This window comes from Protomyctophum bolini (genome assembly GCF_963924005.1).
Source record: "Protomyctophum bolini genome assembly, chromosome: 9".
NCBI classification, from domain to species: domain Eukaryota; kingdom Metazoa; phylum Chordata; class Actinopteri; order Myctophiformes; family Myctophidae; genus Protomyctophum; species Protomyctophum bolini.
Window position 1 is genome coordinate 39,137,359 of NC_137870.1, and position 18,367 is coordinate 39,155,725.

An 18,367-nucleotide genomic window follows, 5' to 3' on the forward strand; every position below is an offset into this window, starting at 1 on the left:
GCACTATAGTTATACTATAGACCTCATTGACTTCATTATATATTTTTCTTGCCCTGAACTGGGAACCAAAGTGGGCGTGTCACTATTCTACATGTTGGAAGATGCAAATGAAAGAGAAACAATGACAAAATAAAACAATTAAATCATCATTTAAAAAAAAAGGAAACAAAAGGGAAACTGTAGCAGTCAATGACGATTGAATTCCCCCCCCCCCCCTCCCCCGTGAAAAGGACACTTTGACCGGTCATTTGACACATTTTTTTTGTGTCCATATCACTAACGTGATAGAGGGGTCAAAGTTGAACGAAAGTTGCACTAATATTTTAGAAATATGTCAACAATACAAATGACGTTAGTTTGTTGGATTAATTTACTCCCACCACGGGACTCTCGGGCAATCAATTAATACAGTTGCAACCACTATATTGATGGCAAGTATTTCATACGACTTAAGTTGAAAAATTGTGAACTATCCCTTTAAGCACATTTTTACACTGGATATGCTGGAGACTCCTGCTCCCCAAACAGGCTCTCTAACCATTCAGCTGTGGCCCCCCCTCAAATCATAATGGTTCTGGTAAATTATTTTTATTTTATTATCTTTACAATGGAGGAAATGAAACGACCCGAATAGAGACAATATGCCCTGGCAGGGTTTAACTACCTTCAAGGAGTCTCTCTGTAGAGGTCGTGCTTTGTGTCTCTCCTCTTCGTACCTCAGAGCGGCGAGCTGGGCCTCCCGTCGAACACGCTCCACACCGCCTCTCTGACGGACGGACAGACCGACAGGTGTGTGTGAGTCAATTAGTAATAGTGGCGCAACAGCTGATTGAACTAATCGATAAAAAAAAACTATTTTTATATATATTTTGTCATGAAGGAAACGAACGTATTCTAAAATAGAAATATCTAACTATATCTACAATGAAGTAAAAAAATAGGGCTTCAGTGATTAATCAGCCTAAAGGTTCAAGTAAATACATTAATGTGATTAATTTCATGTCGATACATTGGAGAAAAAAAACACGCTTTTTATTTGATGAATCCAAAAGTAATCAATAGAATAATCTAGAATAAAATCCCTAATTAGTAGCAGACATGCTGCGTTCACACGGGCAGATGCAAAAGATACAAAGACGCAAAGCTACACAGTGCATGTAGCTGTTGCAAACGTCTGATGCATCCTCATGTCGCTGGCTTCCATTGACAATGAATGGTAGACTGTTGTAGCTTTGCATCTGCCCATGTGAACACAGCAACAGACAGAGTGGGGTACCTGATTATGAGCGATAGAGGGCGCTGTTACACCATCAACCACACTCCTGAGACAGACAGACAGACAGACAGACAGTAAGTTAATATGTTATGAGGATGTTAAATGGTAGGCTATTACACTCATTTCATACAATGTAAACATTGATTATTAGATATAAAGATCATCTTTGGATCATTATTTTAATATTTGATAGTTTTTATAATCTTAAGACTATTTGTATGAATGTGTACAGCTGTACAACAGGTGTCTTCAATAGGCTGCATCTGTCTCAAACGGGGTACTGAATTGTTATTTGTCATTTTGACTGATACCTGTCCATTCAAACTCTAGACGGGCCGCCCCGAAGTTATTAGTGCAGCTGCGCCCGGCAGCCGGCGAAAACTAGAGTTCTCAACAGGCCGGAAAATGAAGGCCAGGGCCCTACCTGGGCCCTCATCAAACCCTGTACAGTCAAGAGAATGTCCCCGCTACCACCCTTAGATCTACATTTATGGAGCTGACCTGTTCTGACATTCCATATGTTGATCTGACCTCATCAAACCCTGTACTCTCATGACACGCTCCATATATGGCCAGAGGCTAGTACAGAATTCATTCCATATGTTGATCTGACCCCCCCATGCTAAGCGCCAGCACTTGCCCAGCAGTCTGCCGTCACCCAGGCGGATGTGTGCACGCAAGGGTGAGGACGCTTCTCGCCCTCAGGGCGTCTTGCTGGTAAGTCATCAATGTGTTATCTTTTAACAGCGTAATAATCATGTGCATGATCCAGTTGTATCTGGTTTGACCTTCTGATCAGTGTTTCGTATGTGATTCTTGTGCAGATCCAGGTGTGTGTGTGTGTGTGTGTGTGTGTGTGTATGTGTGTGTGTGTGTGTGTGTGTGTGTGTGTGTGTACCTGTTGTGTCTCCTTGCATCCTCTGCTCTGGAGTCTCTGGAGTTGGTTTTAACTGGAGAACCCTGGGGACGCACGCACGCACACGTGCACACACACGAAGAACAAACAAGAACTATTCAGACAACACTAAGGGTCTGTTCACCTGGTAATACTAGTCTCTATAGAATAGTTTGTGTTGCATGTATTGTCTTAGTCTTGTTTGTTTGATTAAAATTCAATAAAAAGTTAATTAAAAATCTAATAATAATAATAATAATAGATACATTACAAAACTTCCACACTTGCTAAATCCACTCGTGGCTTTTAGACCCCATCTCCCAGACAACATAGTTTCCATGCCATAGCCAGAGGAGACGGTTCGATCCGTCCAATAACAAAACGGATAGTTAGTCAATATTTCTGCGAAACCCCCTGAAGTTAACACTTGTTGTACACTCGCTGTTCCTTGCTCCAATCGGCTTGGGGGGAGCTCACTCTCTCTTCAGTGACGGCTCCTCCAAAAGGCAAGCCATTTGGGACACAAGCAGATATTTGGGTATTGGAATTTGTGTGTTTGTGTGTGTGTGTGTGTGTGTGTGTGTGTGTGTGTGTGTGTGTGTGTATGCGTGTGTGTACCTCTCTAGTAATCCGTCTCTCTATATACGCCATGAACTGAGAGCTGAGGCTGACGCTGGCTCTTCCTCCCCTGCGTCCCTCGTCGTCCTCTTCCTCTCCAGCACAGCTGTCTATGAAGTCTATCTGCTCCTGCTCTGTGTCCACTGAGGACGGAATCAATGTCATTATCGCAGCGTCATCATCGTCCATAGAAAGATTTACAATAGCCTCTATGCACATTGCGCACACAGAATAATTCGTCCTACTTCCGGGGTCCTTCCCTACTAGGTGTTACCGATGATACAAATTAAGACTCTGTTCCATTTAGTGTGCAGTGGTTCTAAAACTTTTTAATTTCAAAGACCCCCATAACTCTGAGAGTGTACAAATGGTTCCATTTGAGTTACACAGACCTGTACAGGGCCAATTGGAACCCACTCACGGACACTTTGAGACCCACTGGTGTTGCAGCTGTGTTTACAGTGAGCCAGCATGCACAATAGCAGCACCCTGACTCCGTTTAACCAATTGGTATCATCGTTCCTTCCAAAATGACGTGTAAGCATGGATATAAAAATCACACCCGTGTGAAGTGAGGGGCGCTATTATCATCATACATCATCTCATTCTGGCCAATCACAAATTTCCGTCCTTCAATGTTTGTGTGCATAAAGTACATTGTTTTGTTTCATACAACATGTGAACGGACACAGTTTATCATATTGTCTCACATGTTCCGTTGGCCTGCAGGGACACACCTCCTGGTTCTCTGCGTTGGTGTTGTCTCTGCTCTCTGCTCAGCTCTGACACGCGCTCACTCAACTCCTCTGTCGGCTGCACACACACGCACACGCACACGCACACACACGCACACACACACACACACACACACACACACACAATGTAGTAGTTTAGAATACTGGGTCGGGACTCGGGACCCATTTGTGTGGACACAGTTTGTTTCCTATATTTAGTTTTTTTAATTATCATTTCAAAACATAAAAGAAGGAAAAAAGAAAAAGAAAATCCCCAAAAAGCTAAACTTTTCATGAATTAAAAACTAAATTCAATGATTTTTTTTCATGAAGAAATAAGAGAAATAATTAAGAAATTCCATAAATCAGAACAAATATTTAAGTAGTACTGTAAAAAATATCTACAAGCTTGTAGATCTGCTATTTTCACTAGTTTGAGTCCCAGGCGAACATTTAATGTCCGTTTTGGGTGACGGGCTAAAGAGTTCGGGAAACACTGGTTTAGAATGAATACTGAATGATGGCAGGAGAAGAATGGGCTGTGTGTGTGTGTGTGTGTCTCACCTCATTCCCAGACCATCGCTTGTGTCCGCTGTCTACACTGTTAAAACCAGAGTCCAGCGCTCCATACGGACGACCGAGGTACATGTCCTCAGTACTGAGAGAGAACGAGAGAGAGAGAGAACAGGGTCAATACTGTATGGTCCAACATGGCTAGAACACTCCCGGGGACACAGGAAGCTCTATTCCTGTGTTATTGTGTTTATTAATTCATTGTTAATAGAGTATGGGAATGTGTTGTGGGTTTAGAGTAATGGGCTTTATGTGTAGAGTTGTCATTTAGTCATTTGCTGTTGTTTTTTTGTACGTTTTTGTAATGCTACACCATGACGTCTGTTTTGAGAATGAGAGAAAGAGAGAGAGCAAGAGAGGGAATGAGAGAGCGCGCGAGAGAGAGAGAGAGAGAGAGAGAGGGGGAAATGATAATGAGAGAGAGCTAGAAAACCTTGTTCTCACCAGGAACTAAAGTTCAGAGGTCGTCTGTCGTATTCTGGAAGATCAGGTGTCGTTTTACTGGCCTCCGAGTTCAAATACTTAAATATATGGACCTTCCCTTTAATACATATCTGTCAAAACAACAAAGAGCACATGTTCCCTTTAATACAGATCTGTAAAAAATAATAAACATCACAACTTTAATACAATTACATATGTAATAATAATTGTTTGACCACCAATTGACACATTTGTAAAAATAATAATGAAATGATTCTATATGTTGTGAAAATAATCATTACTGTAGACAGCTGCATTTATTTTATTTTGTTGTCTTTAAATATTCTGATGAATTGAAAATACAGGACCCTGATGTGTGATGTAAACAAGTCTTAGTGCTTTTTTCTGGTTTCATCCTCGTAGCAGTTTTTGTATTGACCTGTACTTTCGTTGAACTGTACCCATTCTACAAAATGTTCAATCAATCATATGGATTTAATTTGGACAAAACTGTCACGCGAGTTTCAAAAGTAGGATACGGTGATTGACGGCTACAATACGAGGACAAAGAACATCACCAGTGTGGGGAGTGAATAAACGGAACGACGACGCTTTACATTCCAACCTCCTCTAGCAAATGTGCATCTTTAGGCCAAAAACATACAAACATCTTCTTCAAATAATTTAGGTAACCATTCTAAGCCAATATACTGTACATATTTAAAATCTGCTAAAAGTTGTGAGCTTCAAGACCAGCTGTTGTCTCTGCACGACACCTTCATAATGAGGAAGTTTAAAGGTAAAGGTGATTTTCATTTGTTAAAATAATTAAATAGCTCTATATTAAAGGTATTTATTTATTTATTTATTTGATAGTATTTACAGTAAGTTGACAGGAATTGGGGGGAGAGAGAGATGGGGAGTGACACGCAGCAAAAGTCGTCGGGATCGGGAGTCGAACCTGCGACGCGCTGTTAGGCTGGATTAGCAGCCTAGGTGCCTGGAGAGGTAGGACAGCCCAGGCCCACCAAACCTGTTGTGAAAGTGAAACCGCCACTGTGTGTGTGTGTGTGTGTGTGTGTGTGTGCCTGTGCAGGTGGGTTGTGCAGTGTCCTGAGCATAACATTAAAACTGCTCCGTTGTAACTACAACCATTAATGTAGTGGGTGCAGATTTAAAAAACCCGACCTCTGTGGACTGTGTGCTTCAACACGATCGCAAGCTTGCATACTATACAAGGCACTGCTCACCGTCGGAGTATATACCGACAGCCGGTGCTGCTTGGTGGCCCTTCCCATGAGCAGCTATACCGGGAAGAGAAGAGAGGCGTTGGACCGGTCCAGCCTGAGACATACCCACGCCGACGGACTGGTTGTTGGAGGGGGTTTCGAACTTAGGATGCCTACACTACTTGTGCCCATGGAATGCTGCTGGGTGACATGACATGCTTGTTGTATCCTGACTGAGGACATATATGCCTTGATTTTGTTGATGTTGCTGCACCTGAACTATTTATGTCCTTGTATGCAATTTCCCTCTGTGTGGACATAAATAAATTGTTAAAATGTGTGTGTGTGTGTGTGTGTGTGTGTGTGTGTACCTGTGCAGGTGGGTTGTGCAGGGGGTTGTTGTCCAGGATGATGCTCTGCAGGTGGAGCAGACGTCTGTAACACACTGGGATGCAGCTCACCTTGTTACATGAGAAGTCTAGACGCACCAGAGGCAGGTCTGCCAACTCTGATATCACGCGCACACACACACACACACACACACACACACACACACACACACACACACACACACACACACACACACACACACACACACACACACACACACACACACACACACACACACACACACACACACACACACACACACACACACACACACACACACACACACACACACACAATAAAGCAAAAGCAATTCTCATGTTTTTGTCAGGCCACGTCCCAATCGGCGATATGTGAATTTCCTAAAAGAATTATCACAACACAATATGTACAATGTTGATGTTTAGGTATTATCCACACAGCCAACCAGCATTAACCTTTACTTTCAGGGAATATCTTGAGACAATTATGGTTTTATGGAAGATGCTCCTGAAAATGACTGAAATCAGTCATGGGCCATGGTGACTGAGAACTTCAATCAATGCACGCACACACACACACACACAATTACGTTACATTATTACTCTATAATACACAATATTCCTAAATGCATCCAATAGCCATTAACTGACAACACGTGGGGCCAGGTAACAAGGTAGCGTGTGTACCTGGGGGTAATGTAACAAGGTAGTGTGTGTGTACCTGGGGGTAATGTAACAAGGTAGTGTGTGTGTACCTGGGGGTAATGTAACAAGGTAGTGTGTGTACCTGGGGGTAATGTAACAAGGTAGCGTGTGTGTACCTGGGGGTAATGTAACAAGGTAGTGTGTGTGTGTACCTGGGGGTAATGTAACAAGGTAGTGTGTGTGTACCTGGGGGTAATGTAACAAGGTAGTGTGTGTGTACCTGGGGGTAATGTAATAAGGTAGTGTGTGTGTACCTGGGGGTAATGTAACAAGGTAGTGTGTGTACCTGGGGGTAATGTAACAAGGTAGTGTGTGTACCTGGGGGTAATGTAACAAGGTAGTGTGTGTGTGTACCTGGGGGTAATGTAACAAGGTAGTGTGTGTACCTGGGGGTAATGTAACAAGGTAGTTGCGTCTAATGTTGAGGTCTCGTAGCGCCTCCAGCTGGCCAATCTGTGACGGTAACGTATCGATCTCATTACAGCTGACATCCTAAAAACACAATGCATATTGGTCATAAAACACAATTTTCACTTTTAATATTCATACAAATACTCACATGAAAAGATTGGTACAATTATCAAAGTCTAAAAATATGATATAAAAAACACAGGGTTTATGCACATTTTGAACTTTAAATTTCAGGACATTTCAAGGACGTAATAAAAAAAATGTTCATGACCAAAGACTACCACGAAACATTTCCATGTATTGTACAGGTATGCATGGAAACACAGCAAGGGCTGCAATATACAGTATTATCTCACATATGATTCCAAATATGATTCTGTGATTATTCTGTCCAAGATATAGTGCTCCTACACACCGCAATACATGTGTGGGAGAGATATATCCAACGATCTGAACACATACCAAATGGCAATTTTGTTGTCACTTTCATATACTTGGAAATAATTCCACATGAGGTGTAAACCTCATATGTCCGAAACTGTTTTCACCGGATTCAAAACTAGCAAAAGCAGATCTACAAGCTCAAAAGCAGTCGCTTGTGAATCTTCTACTTTCGTAACATGTAGATGTACGTTGTAGGATGATCAAGAAGGTCGTTCATTTACAGAAAGGTTTGTGAAAATGGTGAGATAACAAGGTTTTTGCCCACCAGCAACAATATGAAACAACATATCAGGAATAATTTTAATATCTGTACAATTATTTTTATCCTAGGTGCTTGGATGGTGTAGGGGTGAAATTCCTGACCACCATCACCACCCCGAATGGGGGTTCAGAATTTTCAAAACCTTTCCAGACCTGAAAAAGAAAACTAACTCATTTAGACAGACAGACAGACAGACAGACAGACAGACAGACAGGTTACCAGTTCAGTCAGGTGTCTGAGCTGTCCCAGTTCCTCAGGTAGAGAAACCAGCTTGTTGTTGCAGGCGATCAACACCTTCAATGGAAGACTACACACCACCGGTGGCAAGACAGACAGCTGGTTACGACTGGAGAGACAGACAGACAGGTGGTTACGACTGGAGAGACAGACAGGTAGAGAAGTAGAGATTATTTTCCCAGATTGAGTTTTTGGTCAAAACAAGCTTTGCATAAGTAAAGAATGGGTGATTGCGATTACAAAAAAATAAAAATCTGGGTGAAAAGAAAAGATGATCGTCCGACACCCGGTGTCAGGTCCCGTGGGTCTTCAAAACAAGGGTTTTCACGGGAAAACACGGGACGTAAAAACGAATTCATTAATACCTGGCAGTTAATATGCTAATGACTGGTGATCTAGGATTCTCCAAAAACCGAATATGAACAAGAATTCTGACACCAATCTAGTCCACTAGTTAGGAGTGAGTGTGTGTTTACCTGACATTAAGGTGCGTTAGGTTCTGCAGGTTGAGCAGGGCCTCTGGTAGTGTCCTCAAACAGTTCTGATACAAGTTCAATGTCTCCAGAGAGACAAACAAACACACCTCTACAGGAACCTCACAGAGACGGTTCCTAGACAGATCTACAGAGAGAGAGAGAGAGAGACAGACAGACAAACGACCATTTATTAACAGGTGATTAAGTCAGTTTGCTCCTGAACTATGTCACTTTTTGTATGAATAAAATTACATTTTGTCCAGTGGTGTCACACTTGTTGCCCGCATGACCACGGTGTGGTCATGGTATCATCAATATTTTTTTCATGCACACTCGCCGGTATGGCACGGCACGGTACAGTTAGGCCATATTGTGAGGTCCCTTTTCGCTCAGTTTCGTTCCCGCGTCATGGGCACTACTCATTCAATGCATTTTTGCATAGATAATACCCTTCTCGACTTTGGGTTAAAAGTTCTACTCCTAATATCCTGCAGTATTTTGTCACGGGCCAGAAATGTATATAACCAAAAAACGAAAATCTTGTGTTGCTGTTTTTGCTTGTAAAATGTGTTAATTCATTTTGGCAACACAAAATCTTTCTCAAATGTCATAAATACATATACACAACATCTGAAACAAGAATTGGTGCCTTAGTTTACTCATATGTGAATCATGAAATGTAGCACATTTGTTAAAGAAAACACTTTGTGATGGCACCCAGCACAATGAAACATACACATACAGTAGTACATTTAGCCAAAAGCTTATGTTTCATACATAAAAGATACTGTGTAATGAAAGGTAGAAAAGAAAAGCAGCGCACCTTAGCCCAAAATGGCTGAAAGTCTATCAAAATGTTACCACGCCCCCCCTAAATTGAAATATTAATAAAAGAAAATGGACAAGACTAAAAACAAATGTAATAGAAGGTCAGAATTATTACAACATATTGTATGAAACATTTATTCAAGTACCACAAAGTGTCACAGCATCTGACATTGTACAGCTGGCGACCTTCGGGGTCGCCAGAGATAGTATAGTATAGTATATTATAGTATAGTATAGTATAGATATGGGACTGTTCTCTCATGAAATGGAGCCTGGGCACCATTTCATTTCGGTATATGATCCGGGCTGGAGCCGGATGATATGCTTACGTCATGTTGTAGGCAATGGTTTGCCTACAACAAACAGGAAGCTGTTTGTTGCTTCCTGTTTGAATAAAAGCAATAAAAGCTTTCGTAAGCGAGAGCTTTTATTGCGAGGGAAAAGGAAGTTGTCGCCGCCTGTTCATCCTGTCTGGCGACTACAAAACAATACTACAACATGACGTAACCACATCATCCGGCCCCAGCTCGGATCATACAGACTTTTGAAACAGAGACCAGGCTTTCCTCCGAGGCGGTGGAAAGCCTGGTGAGGCGAGGTTACATGAAATGCAGACCAGCCTCGCCTGTTGCGGAAATACGTTTTACGTACTCACCAATACAAAGGCGGCTTGTGTTATTAGAAAGCCTACTTTCCTTATAGTGGATGCACTCTGAGCCCCCCACCACACGTATAAAATGCACTTTTTGGACAGAAAGGGATTTTTTTCACCGGAAGGAAAAATCTTGTCCATGACATTTTCTCTCGGCAATATCGGTGGAGGGTACAGTGGCCTTCCTGTCCAAAAAGTGCAATTCATACTTGTGGTGGGGGGCTCAGAGTGTATCCACTAAGGAAAGTAATCTTTCTAATAACACAAGCCGCCTTTGTATTGGTGAGTTGGTCAAACTTTCTTTATATTTCTGCAACAGAGGAGAGGCTGGTCTGCATTTCATGTGAGGGCAGGAAGACAACAGTCCCATAGCCTTAATGCAACGGCTTCAAAGGGCATTAGGGCTATGGACCTGAGCTAAACCAGCTCAGTGGCCTTGTGATTAGAGTGTCCGCCCTGAGACTGGGAGGTTGGGGTTCAATCCCCGGGCCGGGTCATACCAAAAACTCAAAAAATGGGACCCAGTGGCAGTGCCTCCCTGCACTGAGTCAGCATCAAGGGTTGGATTGGGGGTAAGTCCCTGTGACATACTAGCGTCATGTCCAGGGGGTGTACTTGTACATCAAGCTGCCTCACGCTACAGAAACAGGAGATAGGCTCCTACCCTATGGGCCTCATGGCTCGGCAAGGCTACTTACTTACTTTACTTACCTGAGCTAAGTATAGTAGAGAGATCCGGTTGTCCAGAACTGCTGGTTCAACTACCTACAGTGTGTACACCCATACATAGGTATTGGCATATAGTATAGTATAGTATACGCTAGCACGCTTCCCCTAACAGAAGCGTATACAGTCTGTTGGGCAGCCCAGTCAAATGGAGCTCTTGCCCAGGCTAGGCTGCCTGAAGACAGAGGTGAGAAAATAAATCTGCTCCGCTGATACATTGGCTGCCCCTTTGCACCTTTTACCAAGCTACAAAAGCTGCAGACACAACTCGTACATATCAATGGTCCATGTGTGTCCCGTTAAGTAGGCTGTAGGCTAGTCTGTAGTAGGCACAGATACTGTAGGCTACTGTGTGTGTGTGTGTGTGTGTGTGTGTGTGTGTGTGTGTGTGTGTGTGTATTACCCAAAAAAAAAGCAATCTTTTTCATGAATTAAAAACAAATTCAATGTTTTTTTTCTTCCATTAATTTCATGAATAAATCAAATAAGAATCTCAGAAATGACATGAATTAGAAAACAAATGTTTAAGGAGTAGTGAAAATAGCAATAGACAATTCGCCGCGAAGCGACGCGTTGTGAGCTTGTAGATCTGCTATGTTCAGCGCGAATTTGGGTTCTATGGGAATGTCTCATTTCTTTTTTGGGTTCACAGTACTGGCTAAAACGTTTGGGAGCCACTGCCTTATAGCACTATTCCGTGTGTGCCATGCATGGACTCTTTTCACAGACATTTTATTAAATGTTAAACACAGCTGCAGCTGATAACATTTTAAGTAGTTAGTTAGTGGGACAGTTTGATTTAGTTAGCAAGTACTGGCAATATCATCGACTATTATCAGTGCATGCTTTTTGACATGCCTGAATCAAGCTCGTATTATTATCATTTTAATTAGCTGCAGCTGCCTTTATGGTGCTCTTTCTGACATGTCAGTATAATTACCGGGACTGGAATGGGAATGGAATGGAACAGACAGCTGAAGCTTCATTACGTTATGGTACAACAGTAAGGTACATTCTTCATTTATAAAGTGCTGAATTTTGAAACAAGAATTACAAACTGCTGTACAATGAAAAACCATAAGTATAATAAAAATGAAACCAGAATAAGACTCAAATGGGGACATCAAATAAAACCACCACTTAAACCGGTCCGTGGTATATACTTGATTTAATTGAGCGGAGTCCCCTAGTTTAGGGGTCCATGTATATTAGCCTCCCTTCCTCCTTTTTACCCTCTGCCTCTACTCTATATAAAATAACTATAGTTGCCCAAAATAGCCCATCTATTAGCTCACAGTTTGTATTCTGCTATTTTTAGACGAAAGTTCAGTTTACCACAGAATAGAGATGCTCCTAGGACTCACGTGGTTATGAAGCGCACGGAAGACACATTACAACATAGATATGGGTGAACAATGATCTCATTGTTAAACCTACTTAATATAGTATTCCCGCCACTGTATAAGTATAATAGCTACTGCGACATATTTAGAGTGGTATTAAATAACTGCAAAGGCAAGTTTTACAGCGTTGTGAAGTCGAGCAGAGTTGAGAGAAAATGACATAATGGGGTAAGTACACACGACGAGTAGCCCGACCAAAATCCTGTTCTGTGTGCGGTTGTTCGGAGTGAGCGAGACACAGACCCAGTACACTAGACTAGGGCTGTCACACTCATATTTCTATTCTCATTTGCTAAAACTTTAATTGAAAACTGACTTGTGTCCAGTGAGTCTATGACGTTCTTCTATGGTGTACAGAAGTGGTTCCCAAACTTTTTAGCCCGTGACCCCAAACTGAAATTAGATTTAAGATATTTAAGGGATTGTGCACTTATCAGTGACTTAAAACTAGTGAAAATAGCAGATCTACAAGCTCACAACAGGGCGCGAAGAGATGCGTTGCAAGCTTGTAGATCGGCTATTTTCACTTCTTAAATACTTGTTTTATGTTTATTTAATTCATGGAATTTCTTACTTTTTTTTGGTATTTCTTCATGAAATTACTGGAAAATTACTTTGAAATAATTATTAAACTAATGTATGAAAGACAAACTAAGGGGACCCATAATGTGTCCGCGACACACAAATGGGTCCCGACCCAGTGTTTGGGAACCAGTGCTGTACACTGTACAGTATGACTCAGGGACAATAAAGCCTGCCACAATGCCTGGAGGAGCAGAGGAATGGAACCGAGGATTCCCAGACGGCTCTACCTCTGCTGACATATTGTCCCACTGTACAACAGTGAATGCTCTACCTCTGCTGACATTTTGCCCCACCGTAGAACAGTGAATGCTCTACCTCTGGTGACATATTGCCCCACCGTAGAACAGTGAATGCTCTACCTCTGGTGACATACTGCCCCACCGTACAACAGTGAATGCTCTACCTCTGCTGACATACTGCCCCACCGTACAACAGTGAATGCTCTACCTCTGGTGACATATTGTCCCACCGTACAACAGTGAATGCTCTACCTCTGATGACATATTGTCCCACAGTACAACAGTGAATGCTCTACCTCTGGTGACATATTGTCCCACCGTACAACAGTGAATGCTCTACCTCTGATGACATATTGTCCCACCGTACAACAGTGAATGCTCTACCTCTGGTGACATATTGTCCCACCGTACAACAGTGAATGCTCTACGTCTGCTGACATATTGCCCCACCATACAACAGTGAATGCTCTACCTCTGCTGACATACTGCCCCACCATACAACAGTGAATGCTCTACCTCTGCTGACATACTGCCCCACCATACAACAGTGAATGCTCTACCTCTGCTGACATATTGCCCTACCATACAACAGTGAATGCTCTACCTCTGTGCTGACATATTATTGCCCCACCGTACAACAGTGAATGCTTATGTTATGAGTGTCACCGTCTTAAACCATGTGAACCCTAGAATCAATATTTTGGGCATGTCATGTCATGTGCACATTCTGCAATAATAGGCAATATTCTGCAAGAAGTGTACAAGCATCAACAACCCCTTGCAGCTCAGCTTGAAAGAACCGTGGCCTAATTGCGACGCGTTGTGAGCTTGAAGATCTGCTCATTTCACCAAAGCGACTTTGTGTAGGGGAAAAAAGCAAGGGGGCATAGCTTTTGGATTAGACCCCTGGGGGACGACCCCAGTCAAAGAGTCGAAGCACTACTGATGACAGACAGACATAATGTTTAGAGAAAGCCTTTAATGTTTTAACCACTAGTCTTAAACCATCTATACTTAAAATAAAACAGACCTGAGTTAACTAGCCTGGAACTCACCTATGCTTTCTGGCATAGGCAGCTCCCGGCAGTATCCACCGGGAGAAGCTGTGCCAAGCTGCTGGACATGAGACTAATTAATTTGAGCGACAGAGAGAGAGAGAGAGGTGTGTGTGTGTGTGTGTGTGTGTACGGGTGTGCGTCAATTTAACAAAGGTGCAGACGATCAGAAATCAGCAGAGTGATCGACGTTTGCGCTATTCTATGCTGAATTGAAGTGGACTCGGACCCAGACTTTTTTTTGTCTCCCTCAAAATAAAAACGTCTGGGTTTCCGAAGCTACTGTGTAACTGCACTTGGCTAGTGCTGCACGGTTCTTGCTCAAATGTGAATCTTGATTTTCCTCCACAAGAATTAAGATCACGATTCTCATACATTCTCATTTCTTCCATGAAAATATTTCTCTTTAGTCTATAGTTGCTGAACATTCAAAAAGCCGACTATTGTGGCTTTAAACTTGTGGCAAAAACATAAAATGAACTGGACAGCCAACCAATGCTGCACGATTCTTGCTAAAATATTGAAATTAGATTGCATAAGTGTCTGTATCTTCTAAATTGCAATCTTTTCTGGATGAATTGTGCACTAGCAGCACCACTACACTTGGCACGCTATTTTTTTCTCTCTACATGAAATCTCTTTGCCAAATATAGCCCAGACTTCCCACACTTAACAATGCATTGACAAACCGTGACATTTACAGAGCTTTTTACCCCATTCAATTTCAGTGCAATAATAAGGTTTTGCATTCACTACTGTACTGTCTGTAACGTGACAAAAAGAACAGAAAGCCAACAACGTATGGTGGTACTGTAGTACATTAGGCCACACGTATTAAGACATGATTTGGGACATACAATGTATTGTATATACACAAACATTTTTCCAAAACATTTGGTTACTTCCAAACCTATTCCAGGCCTGGAAATGTTTTTCTATAAAAAAAGAAATTACCTACATTTTATCACAACTTTTTGAAACCCATTGTTTTCCACCCAGTGTCAAATGTCTAATGTAACCCTGGGCGCTACAGTTTTGTTAAATGTCTAGGAATTTCATAACCGTAAGAACCCTGCCACAAAGTTTAAGCTTGTAGATCGGCTATTTTTGTCAAACGTTCCCTCCAGATGCTGGGGTTCAAGTGGTCAAACACACACACACACACACACACACACGATGACACTATGTATTCCAAGACTGCAGCGCGTGCACACACACACACACACGTAAATACTAGATATTTATAGTACACACAGTGCACACATAAAAATAGAGTACATTTATAAGTGGGAATAATGCACACAGCACTTTCAAGGCAAGCACCTCAAAAGCGATCATGTACCAATGTATGATCAATATACATACTGTGTAATAACAGTGCACACACACACACACACACACACACACACACACACACACACACTTGCACCTTCCTAAACTAAATGTGAACATAAACTTTACCTAACTTTGCTACTACAGGGAAAACATGCACATATGTTACTCTTTTTTTTGTATTGCTGCTACAAATCATATACTTTAATACACTCTTATGTACGTGGATATAAGATGATACAATAAAGAAAAACATTGTGAATCTTGAATATAGACATGACAGAGACACAGAAAGACAGACGTATCACTAGACCAGGGGTGACCACACTTGAGAGCTACTTTCAAAATGACCAGCCCAACAAGATCTACCCACAAACAAAAAAAAATATCCCATTGCTAGTTTACAAATGTAGCTGAGGGGGCTTTGGATGGCGTTACATATAAGACAAACTGACTTGGAATGGGAAATAAACAGGGAGAAATGTAATTGGTGGTTTTCTTGTTTATAATTTTGTAATGCTACTGATGTTTGTGTGCAACACTCTTGAAAACAAAGTATTGCATTGTGGGTTCAGCCAACAGGCCCTTTTTTATGTCAATCAATCAAGTCACCTTAATTCAAGTAAAAGATGCCAAATAATATATATGTTTTCCTTTTTATATATTTAAATCGTATCTTTTTACGGGCATGTCATTGTCATGTGGTTTACCTGCACAGCCTTAGTTTGTGATCTAGTGGTAGATCACAATCTACCTTTTGGGCACCCCTGCACTATAGACAAACAGATCTGTAGACAGCCACAGATATAGACATAGACAGACAATAGAGACAGACACAGATGGACAAACAAACAGACATAGACAATACTGAGTACAGACAGACAGACAGATACTAAGCCATAGACAGACAATACAGAGTACAGACAGACATAGATAGACAAAACCACAGATAGAAATATAGATAAGGCATAGCTCTGGTCCAGAGCTAGATTAGACAGACAATATAGATGGACATAGACAGACATATAGGCCTACTGTAGAAGATACTAGACATATATATAGTGTCAGATGCTACGTAGCGCCATTGTCGTGCCACACACCCGCACAGCAGCAGGCTGCGTTTGTTTTGTCTCCACCGTCACTGACGTCACTGAGCTTTCTGATGGGACATTCTAACGTGGTCTCGGGAGTTTACAAACAAACTACACAAACCAGCGTGTTTAATTAACACACCCACACGTTAAAGCATTAACAGTAATACCTTCCACTTTAAGTACCGAGACCGTTTCTAAACAACCCAAGTACATCATCTCCCCGACGTGCTCCGGGGAGGAGGGCGCCGCCGTCTGCTAACCGAACAGCTCCAGACGACCGATGAAGCTAACGCTATCTATGGCTTCTATTCCTCAAGCTTTGTTAGTTTTTGGGTCATTGGTTGTGCCGGGGGTTCAAGTTAACACTCTGGACTTGATTTCACATAGTTAACGTTGAATAACTATTATTTATTATTATAATAAACAACAGGAAAAGGTCCAATACAAACCCGCTCTACCAACTGACACAGTTCCAAAACTTACTGCTGTTACACAGACCCCGACGCCCTATCGATTTATGTGACCCCCGGCCCCCCCCCCCCTCTCCTCAGTCATCATCAACATCTTCTGTGTATGGTTTACTTTTCCATGACAATTGAGACCCATGCCATGGCACAACATGTTCTATTATTTACCATGACAGCGATGACACCCTGTCTGTCAGCGCGTTGGGATATCAGGTGAACTGGTAGAATTATTGTTGATTTATGTATTTATGTATGTATGACCGACGTTGACATCCTCAAAGACAACCCTGTCCCGTTTGAAGAGCAGTGTTAAAGTGGGTCAAATTTCAAATGCTCTTGTTCGTTCACAATATTAAACAATTGTTTTATTCTAGAATCTAGATGGTAGCCTATTGACAGATTATTTTAGGGGGGGGGGGGGTAGCCGCTCTAGGCTTGTGCATGTTTTTGATGTTTGTAAACAATTAAGAGTATAACACATTTGATTGAGCAAAGTAAAAAAAAATCTAACTCTTTCAGAACGTTAGCAAAGCTCCAGCCTTTTGCAGTCAAAACATAAGCAGACCACCGCATTCGATCATCTGATTGTATGAGAACCGATTCTTAAATATAGCTGCTATTTTTGAAAACCTCTGAAACAATATTTGAAGTCACAGATTTCGACCGGTCACCGTGCTCCGCGTCACACCCCTGTCAGTTTCCCCGGACCGTGAACCGCCTTCACGGCCTAATGTTTCCCTCCCCGGTCGGACTGCAGTGCAGACTCCCAGACTCTCTCCACCAAAACTGTCTTCAAAACTCAGCCAAAAAACACAAACATACAAACACCACAGCGGCTCCATTGAGTGCGTGTATGTGTACGTGTGTGTGGGGGTCCTTCTGAGTCTAACCCGCACCGGGCCCGGCGGGTCTCGACTCGGACCGAACAGTTCAGTGAAGCAGACTCACCGGCCCGGGTGGTGTCGGTCAGGTCGTGGTTGGAGGCGCTCCGGGGGAACTCCTTCAACTTCCTGCCGCTGAGGTTGAGGCAGCCGGTGGCCGCAGCCTCGTCCAGAGCCCGGTCCAGGGAGCGGTTCCACGACGCCGGGCCCGTCAGTCCCTGTGCCGCCGCGGGGTGGTGACCCAGGCCGGTGCTGCTGCTGCTGTTGGCGGCCAGAACGTTCGCTCCCGGTACCGTGAAGGCCGGTGGTCCCGTGTTGTTGTTGTCCGCCGCAGACCCCAGTAGCACCGAGGCCGCCATTACACTAGTAACTAACTAACTGCTGCTGGCTGCGGTGCTAGAGAGTGCTAGCCACCACTATTCGGTGCTAGCTAGCAGGGCAGGCGGCTAACAGG

The 18,367-nt window shown here is 42.6% G+C and overlaps 1 protein-coding gene across 4 annotated transcripts in view; it reads right to left on the reverse strand.

Annotated features, from left to right (window-relative positions):
* lrch3 (leucine-rich repeats and calponin homology (CH) domain containing 3) overlaps window positions 1–18,367 on the reverse strand; it is a 31,481-nt gene extending 13,114 nt beyond the window's left edge. For all 4 annotated transcript variants that reach the window (XR_013964573.1, XM_080771638.1, XM_080771637.1 and 1 more), the window contains exons 1-12: window positions 17,981–18,367; window positions 8,652–8,796; window positions 8,158–8,284; window positions 7,208–7,313; window positions 6,120–6,256; window positions 4,541–4,650; window positions 4,088–4,181; window positions 3,500–3,602; window positions 2,790–2,932; window positions 2,175–2,236; window positions 1,277–1,322; window positions 665–766 (exon numbers count right to left, since the gene is read on the reverse strand). Coding sequence is in view for 3 of the 4 variants with exons in the window: in XM_080771638.1 (XP_080627764.1) it covers window positions 665–766; window positions 1,277–1,322; window positions 2,175–2,236; window positions 2,790–2,932; window positions 3,500–3,602; window positions 4,088–4,181; window positions 4,541–4,650; window positions 6,120–6,256; window positions 7,208–7,313; window positions 8,158–8,284; window positions 8,652–8,796; window positions 17,981–18,272 (1,467 nt within the window). In the remaining variant the exon portion in view is untranslated. The remainder of the gene's footprint in view (window positions 1–664; window positions 767–1,276; window positions 1,323–2,174; window positions 2,237–2,789; window positions 2,933–3,499; window positions 3,603–4,087; window positions 4,182–4,540; window positions 4,651–6,119; window positions 6,257–7,207; window positions 7,314–8,157; window positions 8,285–8,651; window positions 8,797–17,980) is intronic.